General features: G+C 34.2%; 1 protein-coding gene across 1 annotated transcript in view; it reads left to right on the plus strand.

Annotated features, from left to right (window-relative positions):
* The window catches only part of LOC145276537 (glycine N-acyltransferase-like), a 44,106-nt gene that overhangs the window by 11,124 nt on the left and 12,870 nt on the right, over positions 1-20,112 (plus strand). Inside the window, exon 2 of the mRNA XM_080127748.1 lies at positions 9,192-9,305. Coding sequence (XP_079983874.1) covers positions 9,192-9,305 — 114 coding nt within the window. The remainder of the gene's footprint in view (positions 1-9,191; positions 9,306-20,112) is intronic.

A 20,112-nucleotide genomic window follows, 5' to 3' on the forward strand; every position in this document is an offset into this window, starting at 1 on the left:
CTATATTATTTAATTTACAACTTTCTGCTTTTTCATTGCATTACTGCAACATGGAAATTCATTACATTCTATGTTATGAACCATACGTAAAAAATGTTTTTTCTTCGCTCACTCTCTATATTCATCCCTCCCATCTCTCTCTCGCCTGCTCTATCACTGCGAGTTTTTCCCTGGCATGTGATTTGTGTCAATGTGTTTGTTTCTCCATTCGGCTCGTTAAAATAGATTGCTAAAAATAAAACAAAATATTCTGCTACCTTTTATACAGGTCCTAGATATGACCTAAAACTATATCCGATGATGAGGCCCCACCTTGCGGGCTTTGGGGAGTGTGGAGCCACCCTTTAATTGCCATTGCTCCCAGGTCCACTCTGACCTGGAGTGGTAGTACCTGTTAGGGTCCCAACTATGGGTTAAATAGAATCTGATGTAAAAAAATATACTCCATTAAAAATCGTTTCTCAAAATAACTAGATTTGGCATTAAATAACCTGAAAAAGGTTGATATGCCGTAAAACAAAAACAACCAACCAACCTTTTATACATTCTGCATTTAATTATGTATTCACAGATTAAATGAAAAACTGGTATCGCCTATATTTGTTTTGATCATGTGATGTGCCGTTAAATCTATCTTTCTCTCGCTCTCAATTATGTATTCACAGATTAAATGACAAATGGTAGCGCCTACGTTTGTTTTGATCCCATGATACATGCCGTTATCTCTCTTTCTTTCTCGCTCTCAATTTATCGTGTGTTCACTGATTAAATGAACAAATGATATCGACTATCTTTGTTTTGATTACGTGACATGTGCTGTAAAATCTCTCTCTCTGTCTCTCTCTATCGAGTATGTTTTAATTACTCAAATTTTTAAACTGGGTAATTTTTTTTACTTATTTATTTATTTATTTCCGGACTGTAATCCTTACAACTCTTTTCTTAGCGTCTTTGTTTACTGGAATTCTTGAGATTAGTAATTTGTATATTTCTTGATTTATTTATTGATTTATTTCTTGATTTATTTCTTGATTTATTTCTTGATTTATTTCTTGATTTATTTCTTGATTTATTTCTTGATTTATTTCTTGATTTATTTCTTGATTTATTTCTTGATTTATTTCTTGATTTATTTCTTGATTTATTTCTTGATTTATTTCTTGATTTATTTCTTGATTTATTTCTTGATTTATTTCTTGATTTATTTCTTGATTTATTTATTGATTTATTTATTGATTTATTTATTGATTTATTTATTGATTTATTTCTTGATTTATTTCTTGATTTATTTCTTGATTTATTTCTTGATTTATTTCTTGATTTATTTCTTGATTTATTTCTTGATTTATTTATTGATTTATTTATTGATTTATTTATTGATTTATTTATTGATTTATTTCTTGATTTATTTCTTGATTTATTTCTTGATTTATTTCTTGATTTATTTCTTGATTTATTTCTTGATTTATTTATTGATTTATTTATTGATTTATTTATTGATTTATTTATTGATTTATTTCTTGATTTATTTCTTGATTTATTTCTTGATTTATTTCTTGATTTATTTCTTGATTTATTTTTTGATTTATTTCTTGATTTATTTCTTGATTTATTTCTTGATTTATTTTTTGATTTATTTATTGATTTATTTATTGATTTATTTATTGATTTATTTATTGATTTACTTGTCAACTGTTATGCTCATCAACGTCGTGAAAGAACAACTATAAGATATGAGGATAACAGTTCACAAGTAAATAAATATATAAATACATAAAGTATTTTTTGTATTTATTAACTAATACCTAATAGTTTTTTTTTGCGTGAATGTGACATGGCTATTCAAAAGGTACTATTGTTTACACTTAAACGTCATATTTTTCAATTTCCGAATTTCAATACGATACTGAAGTAGAACCAAAATGTTTACGAACATTATTATTTAAATTTGAATGAACTATTTTCTGTCAAAAAGCAGATGCGAAAATAAGGATATTTTTTTATCATGATAAAAAAAAAAAACGGTTTATCACACTATTTCTTCTAATAAAAAACATACAATTTGTCATTTTTTTTTTTCTCCATCTTAACAAACTGAGCCACTGCAACGCATGGCCGGTTACAGATAGTTTATAAATATAAATAATAGGCAATCTATTAAAACTAACTATAAGACAATTATGTTATCAAAAAACATATCTTTAACAAAGCAAAACTTATCAAGATGTGAAAAACTCAACACTATTAAGAGGAGCAAACAAATATATTAAATGAAAAATTAGGAATAAAAGTTATGTAAACTTATGCCATCAGAATAAGGAAAGTTAAAAGTGGAAAACTAAGAAAAAAAAAGAGACCTTTAGGCCATGACATTTACAAGCTAAATACTTCTCATCAGAATAGGAGAAGGGCTAGAATTATATAAAATGCAAATATGGATAAAAAAAAAATGGCTTAATAACATTTAGATAAGAAAATGAATGAATAGGATGATATGGAAAAAAAATTAAGAAAAATTTAAATCATTCTCATATATAGTACCTAGTTTAATTTTTTTTAATTGTTTTTTTTTTTTTTTTATTTTTCTTTCTTTACTTTTCCTTATTGTTTTGATAATATATTAAAGTTATATATAACGTTTTTAAATCTTTTATGTATATAATTATTTACTACAATAATTATTAAATACCTACAGACACGTGTTTAATCCTTTCGGGAATCATCAGTGCAGGGTGGCACAATTAACACGGGTCAGTAGATCCGAACCCGGGAACAGAAACCATCTCTAGCTCCATTAGCAAGGATCCAATCCATTTGGACACCGTTAACTGCAAGAAATACTGTTGAAATTTATACCTTTATTTTTAAATGTTTTTAAAGTCTGTCAGAGTGATCTATTCATTATATGATAATCTGCACATATTAGCTAAATTGACGGACTTTATTTCAACTGAAAGTGCTCAACGATAAGAAACAAGTTTCTTAAAGGAGCTGACATAATTATGTGTGTACAATTCTCCTACAGCTCACACCACTGGACCAATTTTGACGAAACCTGGCATTATGATGGTCCCCCACCTAGAGATGGTGCACACTATTTTCCAAGGTAAAGATCAAGGTCATAGTTGGATTTCGGTTACTTCAGAAAGTAGTTAAAAATTTTTAAACACTTTAAGAAATGGTTGCTCTTACAACATCCACTTACTGCAAGGGTGTCCACAGGTATCTTTGCTAGTCTATAATATTTTTGTAACAACACAGACGTCAAACAAAGGGAAAGAAATCCTTTCTTTCGAAAGATATTTAATTAAGTTACCTAATACGTTTTTATATAATTTTATTTTTACTTATATTTCATATATACATTTTATGTTTAAAAAAAAAACTATGATTTGGAAATCTTAAGTAGGACGACCCCCCCCACACACCCTCCCAGTGTGTTTGTGGTATTATAATGAATAAAAACTTTCGTTAGGACTAGCATAAACAAGCAAAGGTACTCTGAAGAGGATGATCATAGACCCTCCTCCCCAAGTTTTGAGTGACCTTGTGCCTAATTTTTTGTTTTGTGATTTTCATGCAATAGAAAATATATATCTTCAATATTAAAATTTAGTCAATAAAATATATGCAAAATAATACACGTAAAACAAGGTCTCTTAAAAAATAAAGATAATATTACATTAAATCTTTATGAACATTTGTTTTAACTTATTAAATTGATATGTCATTTTAAAACTGATAACAGCTTACATAAGGTTTTACGTAGTAGTTTTAACCGACAGATAAAAACCTATGACCCTACCCGCCCCAACCCCAAAAGAATTTTTTTTTTTCATAGGAGTTACCACTTATCTAGGCCCTGAGGCCACTCAAGGATAAGGGTTATTGAGTATACAATAATCAATGGGATAATATCGTAGTAGTCGTTATTAATGGGAATTTAGTAGATTGGATTACTTAAGGGGGCGGTTCGTCAAGAATTTGTTTATGTTGGACTTGAAGACAACCAAGTTGTAGTCAGCTGTGGGAAACAGGCAAACGGAAGACAGTTCCACAGGCATGCAGTTCTAAGAAAGAAGCATTGTTCATGGAATCTACGTTTTGATTTAGGCACAGTTAAAGAGTGGGGAAAGTTATTGACAGTTGTTTCAGCTAGACCGGTGTTTTTTTAGAAAGAGTGGCGAGGGGGGAACCAGAGATTGGAGCTCAGATGAGCACTTGCCGTGGAAATAACGATAAAGCAAAGACAGGCTCGCAACGTCCCTTCTGTGGGAAAGAGGTTGCAGGGAAGAAAAAAGGCATCTCCCACTAAGTTACAAAGTCTATTTTGTACTCTGTCAAGGCAGGATAAGCTGCTTTTAGCAGCTCCTGCCCAAATGTGGCAACAATTCTCAATCCCTGGACGTACTTAGCTTTGATATAGATAGAAAATTGCATCGGCAGTGAGATATCTACTGGAGTGGTAGAAATATCCCACCATTCTTTCAGCGACCTTGGCAACAGATTTGATGTATGTGTTCCATTTCAGATCAGGAGTAAAAGTCAAGCCTAGAAGTTTGTCAAAACATGAAGCTTCTCCAAGTCGAGAGCCATCCATTTCGATTGATGTCAGATGAGGATCAGAGCATTGATGATGTAAAGATAGAAGCTTGGTTTTAGATGTATTAAAGGTAATTAGCCACCTCTTCCCCCATTGTACCACGCGCTCAAGATCCGAGGAGAGAGAATCGGTGAGAACTTGGTCATTTACGGCCTTTGACGTGTTGCCATAGATCAGTATAGATGTCAACAAATGATCTAAGTATGTATTTTGGGAGACCATTGATGTAGATCAGGAAGAGAGTTGGGCCCAGGATGGACCCCTGAGGGACTCCAGCATTAATACTATGAGCTTCTGATTTCTGCCCATCAACCACTACTCTTATGAGCCTATCAGAGAGAAATGATTTAATAATTGAGAAAACATTTCCAGTTATACCGTAGCTGGAAATCTTGTGAAGTAGGCCTTTATGCTATATCTTATCAAAGGCCTTTGATATGTTAAGAGCAATTGCCCTAGAAAGGAAGCTTTTGTCAAGAGATTCACTAATCCTATGAGATAAAACTGTTAGCACATCTGCTGTAGATCTAGCAGAATGGAAACCATATTGCATGTCATTAAGAAGGTTATTTCTACTGAGGTGGTTGACTACTTCCTTATTTAATATGGACTCTAGTAACTTACTCATGACATGCAGACTTATTGGTCTGTACTGAGAGGGAGATGATCTACCACCTGAATTCTTAAATACAGGGCATACTGATGAGGTTTTCCAGGGTGTTGGGAAGCAATTCTCCTTAAGACAACACTTAAACAGTTTTGTGTATTAGAGCAAGTTCTGGTTGAAGCTTTTTCAACACTATAATTGGAATGCCATCGGAGCCAGTTGCTTTACTGTAATCAAGGTTCTTGATTAGCTTGGAAATACAGGGGGGGGACTTGGTCGCATAGTGTAGAATTAGCTTCCAAGTTTTTGGCAAATAAGTTGGCTTTGTCTGATGCTGACGAGATAACCTCAGGTCCATTGATAATGGTTAAGATAGAACACACACTTCTATTCATTATTCTGTTTGCTATTTGCCAAAACTGGTGGGAACCAAGCTGCTGCTCAGCTACTTTGGATTTAACAGACTAAGCATACAACTCTCTTGCATTTTTTTTATTACTCTTTTACAGTGGTTGCTAGCAGTCATGAAAGCGGCTTTAGTCTCGGTACATCTATTACGTTGGTAGCTATGGAAAAAGTGATTTCTGTGCGCAATAGCAGCAGCACATTCTTAGGAGAACCATGGTTGGCTGTTAGGTTTTTGCTGGAATTTTTTGGAGGGTATGAATTGGTCTATACCCACAATTAGCCATTTTGTCAGGTCTGATACTATAGAGGACACATCTTTTTAAACATGGAACGTAGAAGTAGATCTGATATAAATGTACGGAAGCTATTCCAGTCAGCCATAGAGTATTGGTATACTGTACGATGGAGAGGTACATCTGGGGACCTATTATATTTCGTTTTTATCTTAACTGATACAACAGAGTGGTCAGAAGATCTCAGTGGAGACAAAACGGAGGATGAACATAGCTTTGGGCAAGTTGTGAGGAAAAGGTCTAGGAAACTTGTGTACTGGCCATCAGAGTCAGGCACAATGGTGGGGTAATGAACAATCTAAGTGATGTCATAAGCAATGGAGAAATCGTGACAGAACCTCTCTCGTCATTGGTCTTGTTTTAGTGGGTTAACCATTCTCCACATTGTGAACATCGAAGTCTGCACAGACGTGAATGCTTGCTGAAGGATACGCAGACAGGACATGGTCAATCTTCCTAGATATGCTTTTAAAGACAGTAACTCCACTGTTATGGGGGTGATAGAGTGCAAATATAAACACAGTAATGTGAGCAAGTGCAACCTGGAAGCACATATAGGGTAAGTTAGGATCTTCCCTGGAGATGTCCCTACCACAAGGAAATCCATCTTTAATGTAGGCACATACTCCATGCCCATGGCAGTCTTGGGGATTGGATTTAGAAGCTAAGTTAGAGTATCTCTTGATACAAACTCGTCTAGGGAAATAGTTGGTCCAAGGCCAGTTTTGCCTAGGATTAATAGGTCTGGTTTAATCTCCTGTAATAGAGTTTGAACCTCTGGAAGGTTGGAATGTAGACCCCTGATGTTGGAGAAGGAGACAAGATAGTGGGGGTGTACATTGGAAGTTGGAGGTCTGGGTTTAATAGAGTATTTTTTTTCTGGAAACCTATTATGATTGAGTTTTGGGGTTTGTGGAATAGGTCGACAGACTTGCTTAGAGCAGGGCAGAGAGGGAAAGTAAGAGAGAAAAAGAAAAGAAATATATATATTCTTTTTTTGTAACACATGATAAAGTAAAGCCGTAACAATTATCCATTAATATGGCATCGAGAGGCCCCACTAGAAGCTACTACATGGTCCAGAATCCGCTTACTAAATGGCAATACAGCAGCCCCAGTATTTGCACCTCCTGATAGGACAGCGTCCTTAGTGGTTAATCCAGGGTTCGGGGGGGGGGCTGACTATCAGCACCCCTACTAGTGACATATCCACAAGGATAGACATAGGCAGAATTTCCAACATCTCTGGTGACTTTCACACAAAATGCTGCCAACCTAGAATACAGCTTTTTCTCCTCCCTTTGTTAGAAAAATCACTCATTGAAAAAATAAGGACTGAGGGACAAATAAGGGAAAGTGAGAGTAACGAGAGCTGTTGATAACGTATTCACAATGCATTGTCTACTCTCCATTAAGAAGAAAATAGAGGATTAAAGGGACTTATTAATAATTACTTAATATAAGTCTGTAGTTTTATTAGAAATTAGAGATATTATTTGAGGATACCTTCCCCTCCCATATTAACATGAATTTATGTTGTGGAATAAACATTTTTTTTTTTTTTCTAATATTCTAGAGACATTTGTATTTTAAGTACTAACACAAAATAAACTTATATTAAACAAAATAAGATAAAAACAAATATAATAAAAGAATTAAGCACAAAAACCCAGTGGGGATTATCTCGTATTGAAATATGTCCCCGTACATGAGTCTGAAAAGGATTTCACTTCACATTGGCAGTATTGAATTTTGCTTCTTTTGGTCAGCAAGAAAAGATAAGTATATTATGATATTCCTATTTACAATGCCTCCCCACGGGACAGAGTTAGACACCAGGGTCGTTTTTTAATGTATATTACAATATTTACCTTTAGCTTCTATTCAAAGATTTTTTTTTTTTAAAACTTTTCAAAAGGCATCTATCAACGCGGTGAAGCTTTCCAAATTTATAGAGCCTTGTATTGAATATGTGTCCTCCGGACACAGAGAAGGGGAGAGAGAGAGAGAGAGAGGGGGGGGGGGAAGTAGGATGGGGGATAAGGTGAAATCGTGGTCAGCTAGGCTACCATTTTTCTTTATATAGAGAAAATAAAGCAATAATCATAATATAGTGGAAACTTTTTTTTTATCCTAAACTAAAAAAAACACACACACACAACAAAAAAAACATGTTCGTCAACCATAACAGTAACTCCAGGATCTGATTAATGTTCATTGCAGAAGAGCGAAAGGCGGTGTGAGGTGCCAATCGACCATGCAACTAATAAATTAGACACAAGGCAAAGACGTAATGGTAATAGCAAAGAAAGGATGACAAACATAAACGTTTGATTAAAAACGATAGGTATCTTGTTTTATTGTTTATCGAGGAAAAAGTAAAATGTACGACAATAGATTCAGAATCAGCTGGAGTGAGAACAGCATCTTGCGAGGTTGAGATTTTTGGGTCCTTTAGGTAGGAACTGGTAGCTGGACGTCAGTGGGTACTGGAACGGGTGGCTCTAAACTGTCATAAATGCAACAGATCACTGCCTCCCCCCAATTTTTAATTGCAGACAGAAATTCTATTAGATGATCCAACAATAATTTCTTCCATGTACTGGCTATCATAAACAACTGTAGCAAAATTCGACCTCTTTACTGTTGAGGTCTCTAAATGCCAGAAAGTGGATAACATTTAATGCTATTAAATGTTGGTGCCCCTTTGACGTGCATATTCCTGAGCAACCAGACAATCAGCAAAATTGTACCTCTTCACTCATATAGGTCTCATGACATAAAAATCATGTTGATTAGTCCTCTACACACTCTACAACAAATGCCTTGCAGAATCTTATTAGCTGAACGATTGTTTCTGTCATATCAATTTTCAAGAACTCGGGGGGAAAAAGAAATGATCTGAAAAATTAGCGCCCCATAATGCTCCTGTTTCTCTTTACTAAAATCTTTGAATTATTAATCAATGTATCAACAGTTCTCCACCATGAAAAATGCTGAATTTATCCTCTGATCAATAATATAGATTTACTTTATTCCATTCTGACAATCCTGCCCAAACACTGAATAGGTTAGATGAAACCAGAACAGTAGCGGTATATATCTCCAAGGCACTTGGCAATATCTGGCATGGGGATCTCTGGGGAAAATCAAATTGTACGTTATCACACGGAAAATCTATAAGTCTTTTATTTAAGTTTGTGCACACTGATTTTTATTGGTTTCATTTAATATAATCAGAAAATAATGTGTTCTTTTTGTTAAACTTCATCTATTGCAGGTTCGAAGTGCTATTATTGTGGAGTTAAAATTTAAACCTCAAGGTCTTTATGTCTGGATTGATTCTTGGCCAAATTTCACCACTGTTGCACTCATAAATAATGTGGGGGAAAAAGTAAGTATTTCAAAGAAAAGAAAACTTCCAATTTTTTATTTATTTCTTATTATCAATTAACTATTTTTAAATAACATTTTGTTGCTATATTGGAGAGAAATGACTAGACCTTGCCAGCATAAAAACGGAGAATGTTTGAGTGTGTAAAATAACATACAACTTAATTGTATAGTTATAGTGACTTATTGAAATGGTTGGCTTTCTTGGGTTCCGTTTCTATTGCCATATGCTGAATCCATCGAGATGAGAGAGATCCAAGGAGAGCAATACTTACCTTATCTCTAAAACAAAGAAAAAAGCCATCAAAATATACTCAAACATAGATAAACAAAAGCAGAACACACCAGATACACCACTACTAAATAGACATCTTCTTATACCTACCCACACTAACAACGACACAATTTGCACTCCTCAAAATGTGTAACCATGTAAGCAAAATTCTACCTCTTCACTGTTTAGGTCTCTAAATGCCAGGAAGTGGATGATAACCTTCAATGCTATTAAATACTGGTGCCTCTTTGACGTGCATACTCCCGAGTAACCCGGCAAGCAACAGAATTCTACCTCTTCACTATTGATGTCTCATGACATAATAATGAAAGAGGAACTCAAAGTAAAAACAAACAAAAGAATAATTCACTGTAATATAGAGCTGGGCCAAACACGTCCAATCAATGTCAGTTTAATACTGGGAACAAAGCAATGCGTTGAGTTTCAAATGTTTATTTTGCATATGCTTTTTCTCTACTTCAAAAACTGAAGAGTCATTTCCAACCATTGTTAGTATAGTTCTGGCAGAGATAATTTGAGATTGATTCAAGGACTCTAATGCATAACTGTTAGAGAGTGGCTGAGCAGAAGCAGTAAATTATCTGATATCTGTCTATCTATCTATTTATCTGTTTATCTGGTTGTCTATTTATCTATCTAGTGATTAGTGGACAATAGAGATTTGAATTCATGTTTGGACAACATGTCAAATATGTCAAACTGACCTGGTCAAGTTTGCACCGAAAAGTATCTGGATCAGACATGACGTGATGCATGTCACATGTTCCCGTTTGCTCAAGCATCGTTGAGTTGGATTTGAGATGTCAAGAAGGACAGACAGCTAATACAGGTCTCTCCATGAGGAGGAAGAAGTCTCAGAATGGAGACATAGAAGAACCACCCAAAGCCAGAGATTGTCGTTCACTCCTCTTTCTGCTATGACAAATACCTGGGAGTGAATAAAATCTATAAAATCTCATATGGTCTTGGGTCTTGTTTTGAGTGTTCCTTCTAACAGATTCCAGCTCACCCAAGAATGGTTGGCAAACCTCCCTGAAGAAACAATAGCAGAACAGATATATTATGTATATGTTATGTTCTGACACGCATGCACCAACACCACTAGATAAGACAAATCACGTTTATCTAACTATCTGTCTATATAAATATCTATCTAGAGGTGAGTGAGCAACAGAGATTGGAACCGCCATGTTTTGACAGATTGTCAAACATGTCAAACTCTGTGACCTGGTCAGTTTGCACCGGAAAGTATCTGAACAGGTGACCAGTGACCAGACGTGACATGTCACATGTTCTGGTCGGCACAGGCATCATTGAGTTGGATTGGAGACATCGACTGAACAAGATGGGTTAAGAAAGTCTCCCTATGAGGGAGACTGGTATATCTGAGAATGGAGATATTAAGAAACCACAAGCCAAGATTCACTTCAGTTCTGCTTTGATGAAATACCTTGGAGTGAATAAAAAATAGATATAAAAATAATCATTTGTCTTAGGTCTGTCTTGGGGTGTCTTTATTACAACAGATTCCAGCTACCCCAAATTGACAAATCCCCCAGGTAGGGCCTAAAGACAGAGGCGGCCAACAGCAGAAACAGGTATGTCGTCAATGTATATGTTGTCAGGTGTTATATGTTCTGACATGCATGCACCAACACCTAGATAGAACACGGACTGCAAAATAGACATTAAGGATCTAAGGACAACAGTTTGTTACACAACGTACATGCATACATATGGTCCGTTTATGATAAGAACACAACAGACATTTAGCAGTGCCACATACACCTTCAAACGCACCATGATGCAAATAATATGCACATATATAGAACCCCTCTGCAACACAGATATGTCACAAATGCAAACGCGTATACACACATACAATTCAACTAGATACACACGTACGTTAATGTGTTACAGTATATACACAGTCATGTATAGATACCACCCTACTACATTACATAACTATATTAAACCAACAATGTTGTAATCTTTACAACAAACCTAGTCAAGAAACATGCATACACCTACACGCACGTGAAAAATAATTGGATCATTTTTATGAATATTAAGATATGCTTTATAGTAGAACGGCAAAATAGAGCAATAAAGTTTTTATTTTGGTATAAAATAACGAGAAGCCACGCCCGTGCATTCTCAAATAAAGTATAAAATTTTTTGTTTAGACTGTTGTGAGTAAAAGATATAATGTTTAAATTTGTCCAAATGGTTACGAAACAATTGTAACACATGAGGAAATACACCATATAATGTTCTTATTTTGTTGTTTTTATTTTTGCAAAAATATTATACGCATACTCGATTATGAAACCAATAATCATGAAGCGTAGTTAATTGAGTCAATTAATATTGATTTTATTGGTATATGAATATAACTGAATTTTAATATATAAAACATTTTTGGTAAAACAATATTAATAAAATATATATATAAGATGCCTTCAATAAGTTCCCATACTTTTTTCGTATTGGCAATTTTATTGATAATGTGCACATAAAACACGAGTCCCCTTTGAAGTAATCTCCGACTGCGATGCACTTGTTGTACCATTCTAACAACTTCTGAAAGACCCGTCTCGTGTGAGCGTGTCGGTGATCCTTGTTACAGCCTCTTTCATCTTTTTAATTGTTTCATAACGGCAACCTATAAGGTTTTCCTTGAGCTTAGGGAATAATTATGTCACAAGGAGCAAGGTCTCTGGACTATAGGGAGGGCGAAGAACTGTCTTGATGCCTTTCTAGGTCAAAGGATGATATTCTCTGAGCACCCTTGGAACAAACCACGCAAATCTTCCGCATCTTCAGTTCCTCACGAATAATTGTGTGTACAGTTCCCACACTGATATCAAACTATGCAATTATTGTCACTATAGACACATGACTTTCCTTATCCATGAAATTCTTTATTTGGCCAATCAACTCCTCCTATACCTCTCATCATCTCTCACAGACTCCCTGCTTTCCTTAAAAATGCGACTCAAAAACTGATGCCCAATTCATGCAAGATAGTCCAAAAGCAGTGTGAAGCATTCCATATGTTTCTGAGTAAGTTTTTCCAAGTTTAAAACCAAATTTTATTGCATATTGTTCTAAATTGTCCTCACATCCACATTGCATTTTTGAAATTCACCAACTGTGGCACTCATGCATCAAATTCCTGCCGTAGCTGTTCATTTGAACCTGAAAATATAAAAATTAGTCAGTCACATTATAAGATGTATAACAATAACATACTGAATTTTCAAGAATCTGCGACAATTTTAAATGCATGTATATGGTTGTATATGTATGCAGTCAGGTATAGTAAATGAATGTTTATTTAAACTATTGAATTATATTTATTTATTTTATCTATTTACAACGATTGAATAATTCCTGCATTGACAAGCCTTCAACACACCTTTTACAAATGGTTTTCCTTTTTCCTAGCTATATGGTCAGCCATATCTGACTTTTCAATCTCTCCGCATATTACGGCTTTTTTAACCTTACTTTTAGTGGATGACACATTTCACCTTTGTATAGTTTTCCACATTAAGATGAGATCTCATATACACAGTTCTTAGTCATGATCTTTTTAAAGGGGCCTGATTCGCACAAGATGTTTCTGGACAGTCAAATTGCTCCTGAACACTTTCCTGATGTCATATGGATTACATATTTTTAAAAAGTTTTTCTGATAAGTGCTTCATGTATGGTATACAAACTATGGTAAGTTGTCAGCTTATGTCCTTTGGTGTTTGGTTCGGATTTCATGAAGCTGATGCCATGCTCTCTAGATAGTTGTTTTAATGAAGGGTTTCATATAAACTTTCTATCTCTTCTTGAGTTGCATTGTTGTTACTTCGACAGGATACACCTGAAGAAGGTCGGGGGTTGCATTGATCGAAATGTTGTGAAAATGATACTCAAGATGAGAACAGTAGTCCGAATAATCTAAATAATCCGAAAACTATTATGTTATTGAAAAAATCTTGAATCACAAAGTGTGATATTCTTGAAACACTAAGAATTATATAAATACTAGCAGTTCAGCCCAGCTTTGCTCGGGGTCTATGTACTGTTCATGACTTAATGTGCATATGTATATATATATATATATTAAAAAGTTTGACTCCTGTCCAGGTAACCTATATCTAAAATTTCAAGTGTTTGGAACCAAAATTGGCAGAGTAGTTTGGTAGAGTCTGCAAAGGTCAACTCTTTAAACTTTTACCTCTTGACAGCCAAATTTTCCCCAAAAACTAATTAAAAAGCTTGCTGCATTGTATGTAAAATTTCAAATGTTTAGACCCAAAATTGGCTGAATAGTTTGCTAGAGACCACAAAGGTCAAATCTTTTGAACTTTGACCCCTTGGCAGCAAAATTTTTGGCCAAAAACCAATTAAAAAGCTTGCTCTTTGTCTGAATACACTTTATGTAAGATTTCAAATGTTTAGACTAAATATTGGCTGAGTAATTTGGTAGAGATATCAAAGGTAAAATTTTTTTAAAACTTTGACCTCAATTTTGACCCTTAGCATTTATTGTTTTGGGCTAAAATCAAATTAAAAAATTTCATCGATGTCCAAGTAACCTACATCTAAAATTTCAAGTGTTTAGACCCAAAATTGGCGAAGGAGTTTGGTAGAGTTTTCAAAGGTCAAATCATTGAACTTGGACCCCTTGACAACCAAATTTCTGGCTGAAAACTGATTAAAGATTTTCCCAAATCTCAATACCCCCATGTCAAATCTTGAGTCTGTAGACTGAAAATTGACAGAGTAGTTTGGTAGGGAAATGTACTCACACAGGCACACACATACTCACGTTTATAGATATATAGATCTATTTATTTAAAGTAAAATTTCTCTTCACGTCACTCAAACAAAAGTTTGTTCATGTATTAAAATAAAGAATAAGTTTGGTTTATAAGGATAACACCCCTCTTAATATTTTTTTAGAATAGAATAATAGTTATTCTTTTTATTTAAAAGACATTTTAAAATTATTTCTTTTGTATAAGATCCCTCTTCATTTTGCTTCACTCTAAATTATTATTTCAATGTTTTTTATTTTATTTTTAATTGTTTGCATATTACTATCTATGAAGCACAAAATATTCAGATGAAAAAAAAACATTGCTTGAAAAATATAAATGTACTAGCATTTCAGCCCGGCGTTGCCTGGGTGTTTGGAGGTGTATGCTGAGAAAATAAAAATAAGGTAAATTTTTTTAACTTTGACCCCTATTATGACCCCTTAACATTTATTGTTTTGGGCTTAAGTCAAGTTATTAAGTTAGATCCATGTCCAAGGAACCTATATCTAAAATTTCAAGTGTTTAGATCAAAAATTGTCGGAGGAGTTTGGTAGAGTTCTCAAAGGTCAAATCGTTGAACTTTGACCCCTTATCAGCCAAATTTCCGTCCAAAACCGGATTACAAAGATTTTCCCAAATCTCAGTACCCTCTGTATCAAATTTTGAGTCTGTAGACTGAAAATTGACAGTTATTGCATAGGAAAATACACACACACACATGTTCATTTTTATATATATAATAGATTATTTGCATATTACTATCTTTGAAGCACAAAATATTCAGATGAAAAAAAAAACATTGCTGAAAAATATAAATGTATTGAAGAAATGAGCCGTTTCTCTCATGAATGTAACGCAATTTAATTTCATAAACGTTTTTAAGTACAATTATATTATAACAGTTTTAAAAAGATTATAGAGACATAGAAATCAGTCTGTATTATAAGAACATAGACATCAGTCAAAATTATAGAAACACAGACATCTGCCAATGTCATGAGGACATAAAAATCAGTCAAGATTATAAAAATATAGAAATCAGTCAAGCTTATAGGGACAAAAACAAAGACAGTCAAAATTATAGGGACATGAACATCAGTCAAGATTATAGGGATAGGTACATCAGTCAAGATTATAGGGATGTAGAAATCAGCCCACATTATAGGGACGTAGGAATCAGCCAACATAATAACTGAAATACACATTAGCTTTTTGACTAGATCAAAAAGCAGTACATTTCCATTTTTTTTTTGTCTTGAGTCAGTGAAAGGCAAATCCAGACGGAAGCAATTTTTATTTTTGTCCCAACCCAGAGTGTCCCCTTTGTGCAGAGTTAGATTTTATTCTCATTAAAAACCGACTAATATAACAGAAAAATATGAGCATAAAAAGTAATATAGTATATATAAAGTAAGATGAACGTACAAAATGTATAACGATCAAACTTAGAAAAGTGAAGGACTAGTTGTTAAAACTGGAAAAGAAAAAGACAAAATGTTCTAGTAAAAAATATAATAAATTTATAACTTAAAATATTGCAGCATTAAGAATGGATTATATAATGTTAAATTGAAATTAAAAAAAAAAAATGGAAAAAGTTGCTATGGTAACCAACAGCCAATCAGAAGAAACCATCTCTCATGTTCCTTACATTATATGAGAACTTTTGAACACCAGTAATTTTATTATTACTTTTATTTTGATGAACGAAAATTGAAAATTTTTATTTCAAGATATAGCTGAGATGGTCACCTATGAACTGTAGAAATTGTTTGAAATTTGGTCGCAAAATGGGTGAGCGGTGAAGCTTTAAAGCAGTTTTAAATGAGTAAAACTAACACTTAACCGCACCAAGCATATATATATATATATATATATATATACATGCTTGGTGTGGCTCAGAGGCTAAGGAATGAGGGTGGGAGAGTTGTATGTTTTGGCTTCGATTTTAGCTGATTGCACCTAAGTCATGTATATATCCTTTTTAGTTTTGATCTCACTACCATATATTAGGTTCCATATAATAATCGATAGAGAATTGCCTCTATAATAACAAATACATAATCTGCATGAATTTAAATATAATATTTGAGCATATCTTGTGACTGAGCAATGCTGGATGGCTTACTAGTATTCATACTATAATGTTTTATATATAAACTAGCCTGGGTGCCTGATATTGCCCCTGTGGTTTGGAGGTGTGTATTGAGCAAAAAAAAAAAAAAATGGTAATAGGCAGGCAGGCTTGAACCTGTACCGCGAAGGAGGAAAAGAACATGAAAAAAAAGTGATGGCGAAGTTTTAAATTAAGGATAGTCAATCGACTTTCAAAAATATCAGCGAAAAAACGACCCCTCCTTGTAAAAAAAGTGCCTAGCTGAGGGTAAAGGAATTAATGTATTTGGCCAATTTTTCGATATTTGTCGTCTGAGGGTCGAACTTCAAAATAATACCAATCTCATGAAAATCTGCCACCTCTGTCGAAAGTTTTAGGCAGACATACAAACATACGTTTAAACAGACAGGTGAGATTTATATTATAGAAGATTAATCTTTTCTGGTGATTTGAAGAAGAAAAAAAAAACCCCACTATTGACTTTTTTTTAATATAAAGTGAAAGATTTGTTTCTAAATATAATTCAGGCGGTGAGTAGGTCTGAAGTGCCTGATTTGCTTCCACGCTTCAATTCATCACTTGAAGTGGAGTAATCTGAGAGATGAAAAACGTACATGTTTTACTAGCTAACATTTTTATAACAGGATTGAAATACATATAACTATTTATATACAAACAAATATACATCGTTGTAATTTATTACAGAATAGAGAATAGATTTAAATAATTTACATATTTGCGAAATCATATCAATTTAAATTATTGTATTCAGTTTTATTTCATGTCCTTCAAAACCCCAAACAAAATTGTAAGAAAATGTATTTTTTTTTTACAAATTAATGTTTTCTAACTTTGATGAAAATGTTTTCTAAAGGAATTTACACGGAATTATCATTTTTTTATCAATCAACTAACTTTACTGTTCAACTGAGAAGTTATTGCATCATTCATATGATTGACTGGCAAACAGTCTGGTTTTGTTACGATATCAACAATATCTACATCACGCATTAAAGTACAACTAGCAGGACCTGTGGAAATTCCAACGGACTCTTTCATACGTATATTTTGTGGATGTTCAGCGTAATTGGAGACGCCCTGATATTATTGTATCTCTTTTGTTAAAACTGCAAAAGTATTTATCTAAGCTAGCAGGGACGCCTGGAATAGCCCGGTTGTAAAATATGCTTAAATATGATATTTTATTTCTTGCAGATTTTGTGTATTTTATTATAATCAATTTTCTTTTGATTCTTCGGCTGGAATCGAAATCAAAACCAAAACTTGTGAAGAAAAAAATATATGTATATGTATATAACTTGAGTTCCTTTAGCTATAATCGAAACCGAAACCAAAACTTATGAATAATTCTTGATAAAATTATTTATAAAAAACAGATGACTTGAGTGTCATCAACTATAATCGACACTGAAACCAAAACTTGTGAAGATTTCTTGGTAAAATTATTTATTACAAGAAATGGAAGGTCATAACAGTCAAACGACAGTTACTTGGAAGAAAAAAGTTGTAAGCGTGACACAGATGTTTAAATATGATACTTTAATTTGTCCAGATTTCGTATTTATTATTGTAGAGTTGTGATTTCAAAAGTGAAAAAAAAAATGTTGTGGGTGCCATCAGCTGGAGTCGAAACCAAAACTGTAGCATTCAAAGCTGATGACGTTACCACTGTACCAATGTGACAAGTATGAATTGATTAAAAATTTAAAGTAAGATGAATGTACAAAATGTATAATGACTTTTTCAATTTTGACTCCTTTTGAACCTCTTAAAAACTATTTTAACCGGCTAAAGACCCATAAAAGAATAGTCCATAAAAAATCCAATCATTTGAGGCTCCTAGCGTTGCTCTACGACTTTTAATTTCGGAAGAGATAGTTTGAAAATATGAAGACAGACAGACAGATAAACGTATAACCATTTATATATTAGATTTATACTGTTTGCATTCAAAGCAATGAATCTTCTCTTACTGACTAAACTGTTATTTGTTTTTTTTATGAGGATAGAAATCTGTTCAGAAATTCTAAACAACAGCAAGTTATCAGAAACAAATGTCAACACAAAATGTGTCCTTTTGGTATTGATTCTTGGGTGTCTTAAGTCTAATTGAACCAACAACAAACTTTATTTAATATACTGTTCAACTTGGAAGTCATTGTAGCATTCATAAAAGTGGGTAGCAAACAATCTGATTATGCTAATATGCCAACAATGTATGCATCATACATTAGAAGATTATCTATCACTAGCGGGGGGGGGAGTGTAAAATAGGCTTAAATAGATATTTTAATTTGTCCGGATTTTGTTAAGAGTCGTGATTTCAAAAGTTAAAAAAAAACGTATTTAGTTGCCATCAGTTAGAATTGAAACTAGCATTCAAAGCTAGTGACGTTACCACTGTACCAATGTGACATGCATATGAACTGATTTTACTCGACTAAAGAACCATAAACGAACAGTCTGTAAAAAAATCCAATCATTTGAGGCCCCTAGCACTGCTCTGTAACTTATAGTTTCGGAGGAGATGGTTTGAAAATATGGAGACACAGACTGACAGACAGACAGCCTTTTATATATTATATTAATGCTGTAGTATCTTTAGCATACGTATGTATGTGTGTCAAGGTTTACAATATATAAATTATTTGATCCTATTATTAAAAAGGAGGATAGACGGTGATAACGTACTACGAACATTAAATTAGTAATATACACTAATTTGATGTTCGTAGTATACTATCACCTTCTATCCACCTTTTTAATTAATCACCAAAAATGCGGTGCAAAATAAAAAAAAAAAAAATGTCTTCTGGCTGATATCCAATCTGTTCATTCTAAAGATGGTATAATGATATCATGCAGTTTCCATTCGTGTTGGGCGTCCATACAATGGAAATATGTCACAGACTCCTATAAGGATATTGGAGATAAATTGTAATAACCAAATATATTCTGACACTATGTTAACCAGATTACTTTGATAAATACTTTTGCAGTTTAAATAAAAGGGCTCCTTGGCCTTTTGGTCAAGATCAAAGTAGGACTGCGGTTGGGCGCATGGAGTGGCAACGCAAACCTCCCTGCGCCCTTCAGCTGGACAGATGGCCCGGTCCGGATCCTCGGCGTGTGGTTCGGACCGGGTCTCCAGCTTGACAAGAATTGGTTGGAGGTACGGTCAAAGGTGGAGGCTGCAGTCAATTCGTGGCTTCCTAGGAAACTTTCCTTAAAGGGTAGAGCTGAGGTGTGCGCCACTTACGTCTTTCCTCTCATCCTTTACCGACTGGCCATACTTCCCCTGCCTGCACAACACCTAAAAGCTCTTGTCGAACTCTTGTCCTCGCTCCTTTGGGACAGAGGAAGACACTGGGTGAGCAGACAGGTCTGTATTCAACGTCCGTGTGAGGGAGGCTTGGGAATGCCGGACTTGAAGTGTCATCGAGATGCTGAGAGGCTGGCCTTCCTGAGCCACTATATGCAGGATGACCAACCGTGGCACCCCGTGGTTACTGCCGCCTTCCCCGACCTCGTTCTCGACCCTTCCATCGAGAGC

Source organism: Euprymna scolopes, chromosome 1 (assembly GCF_053919585.1).
Source record: "Euprymna scolopes isolate OS-2025 chromosome 1, ASM5391958v1, whole genome shotgun sequence".
In the NCBI taxonomy this organism is placed as follows: domain Eukaryota; kingdom Metazoa; phylum Mollusca; class Cephalopoda; order Sepiida; family Sepiolidae; genus Euprymna; species Euprymna scolopes.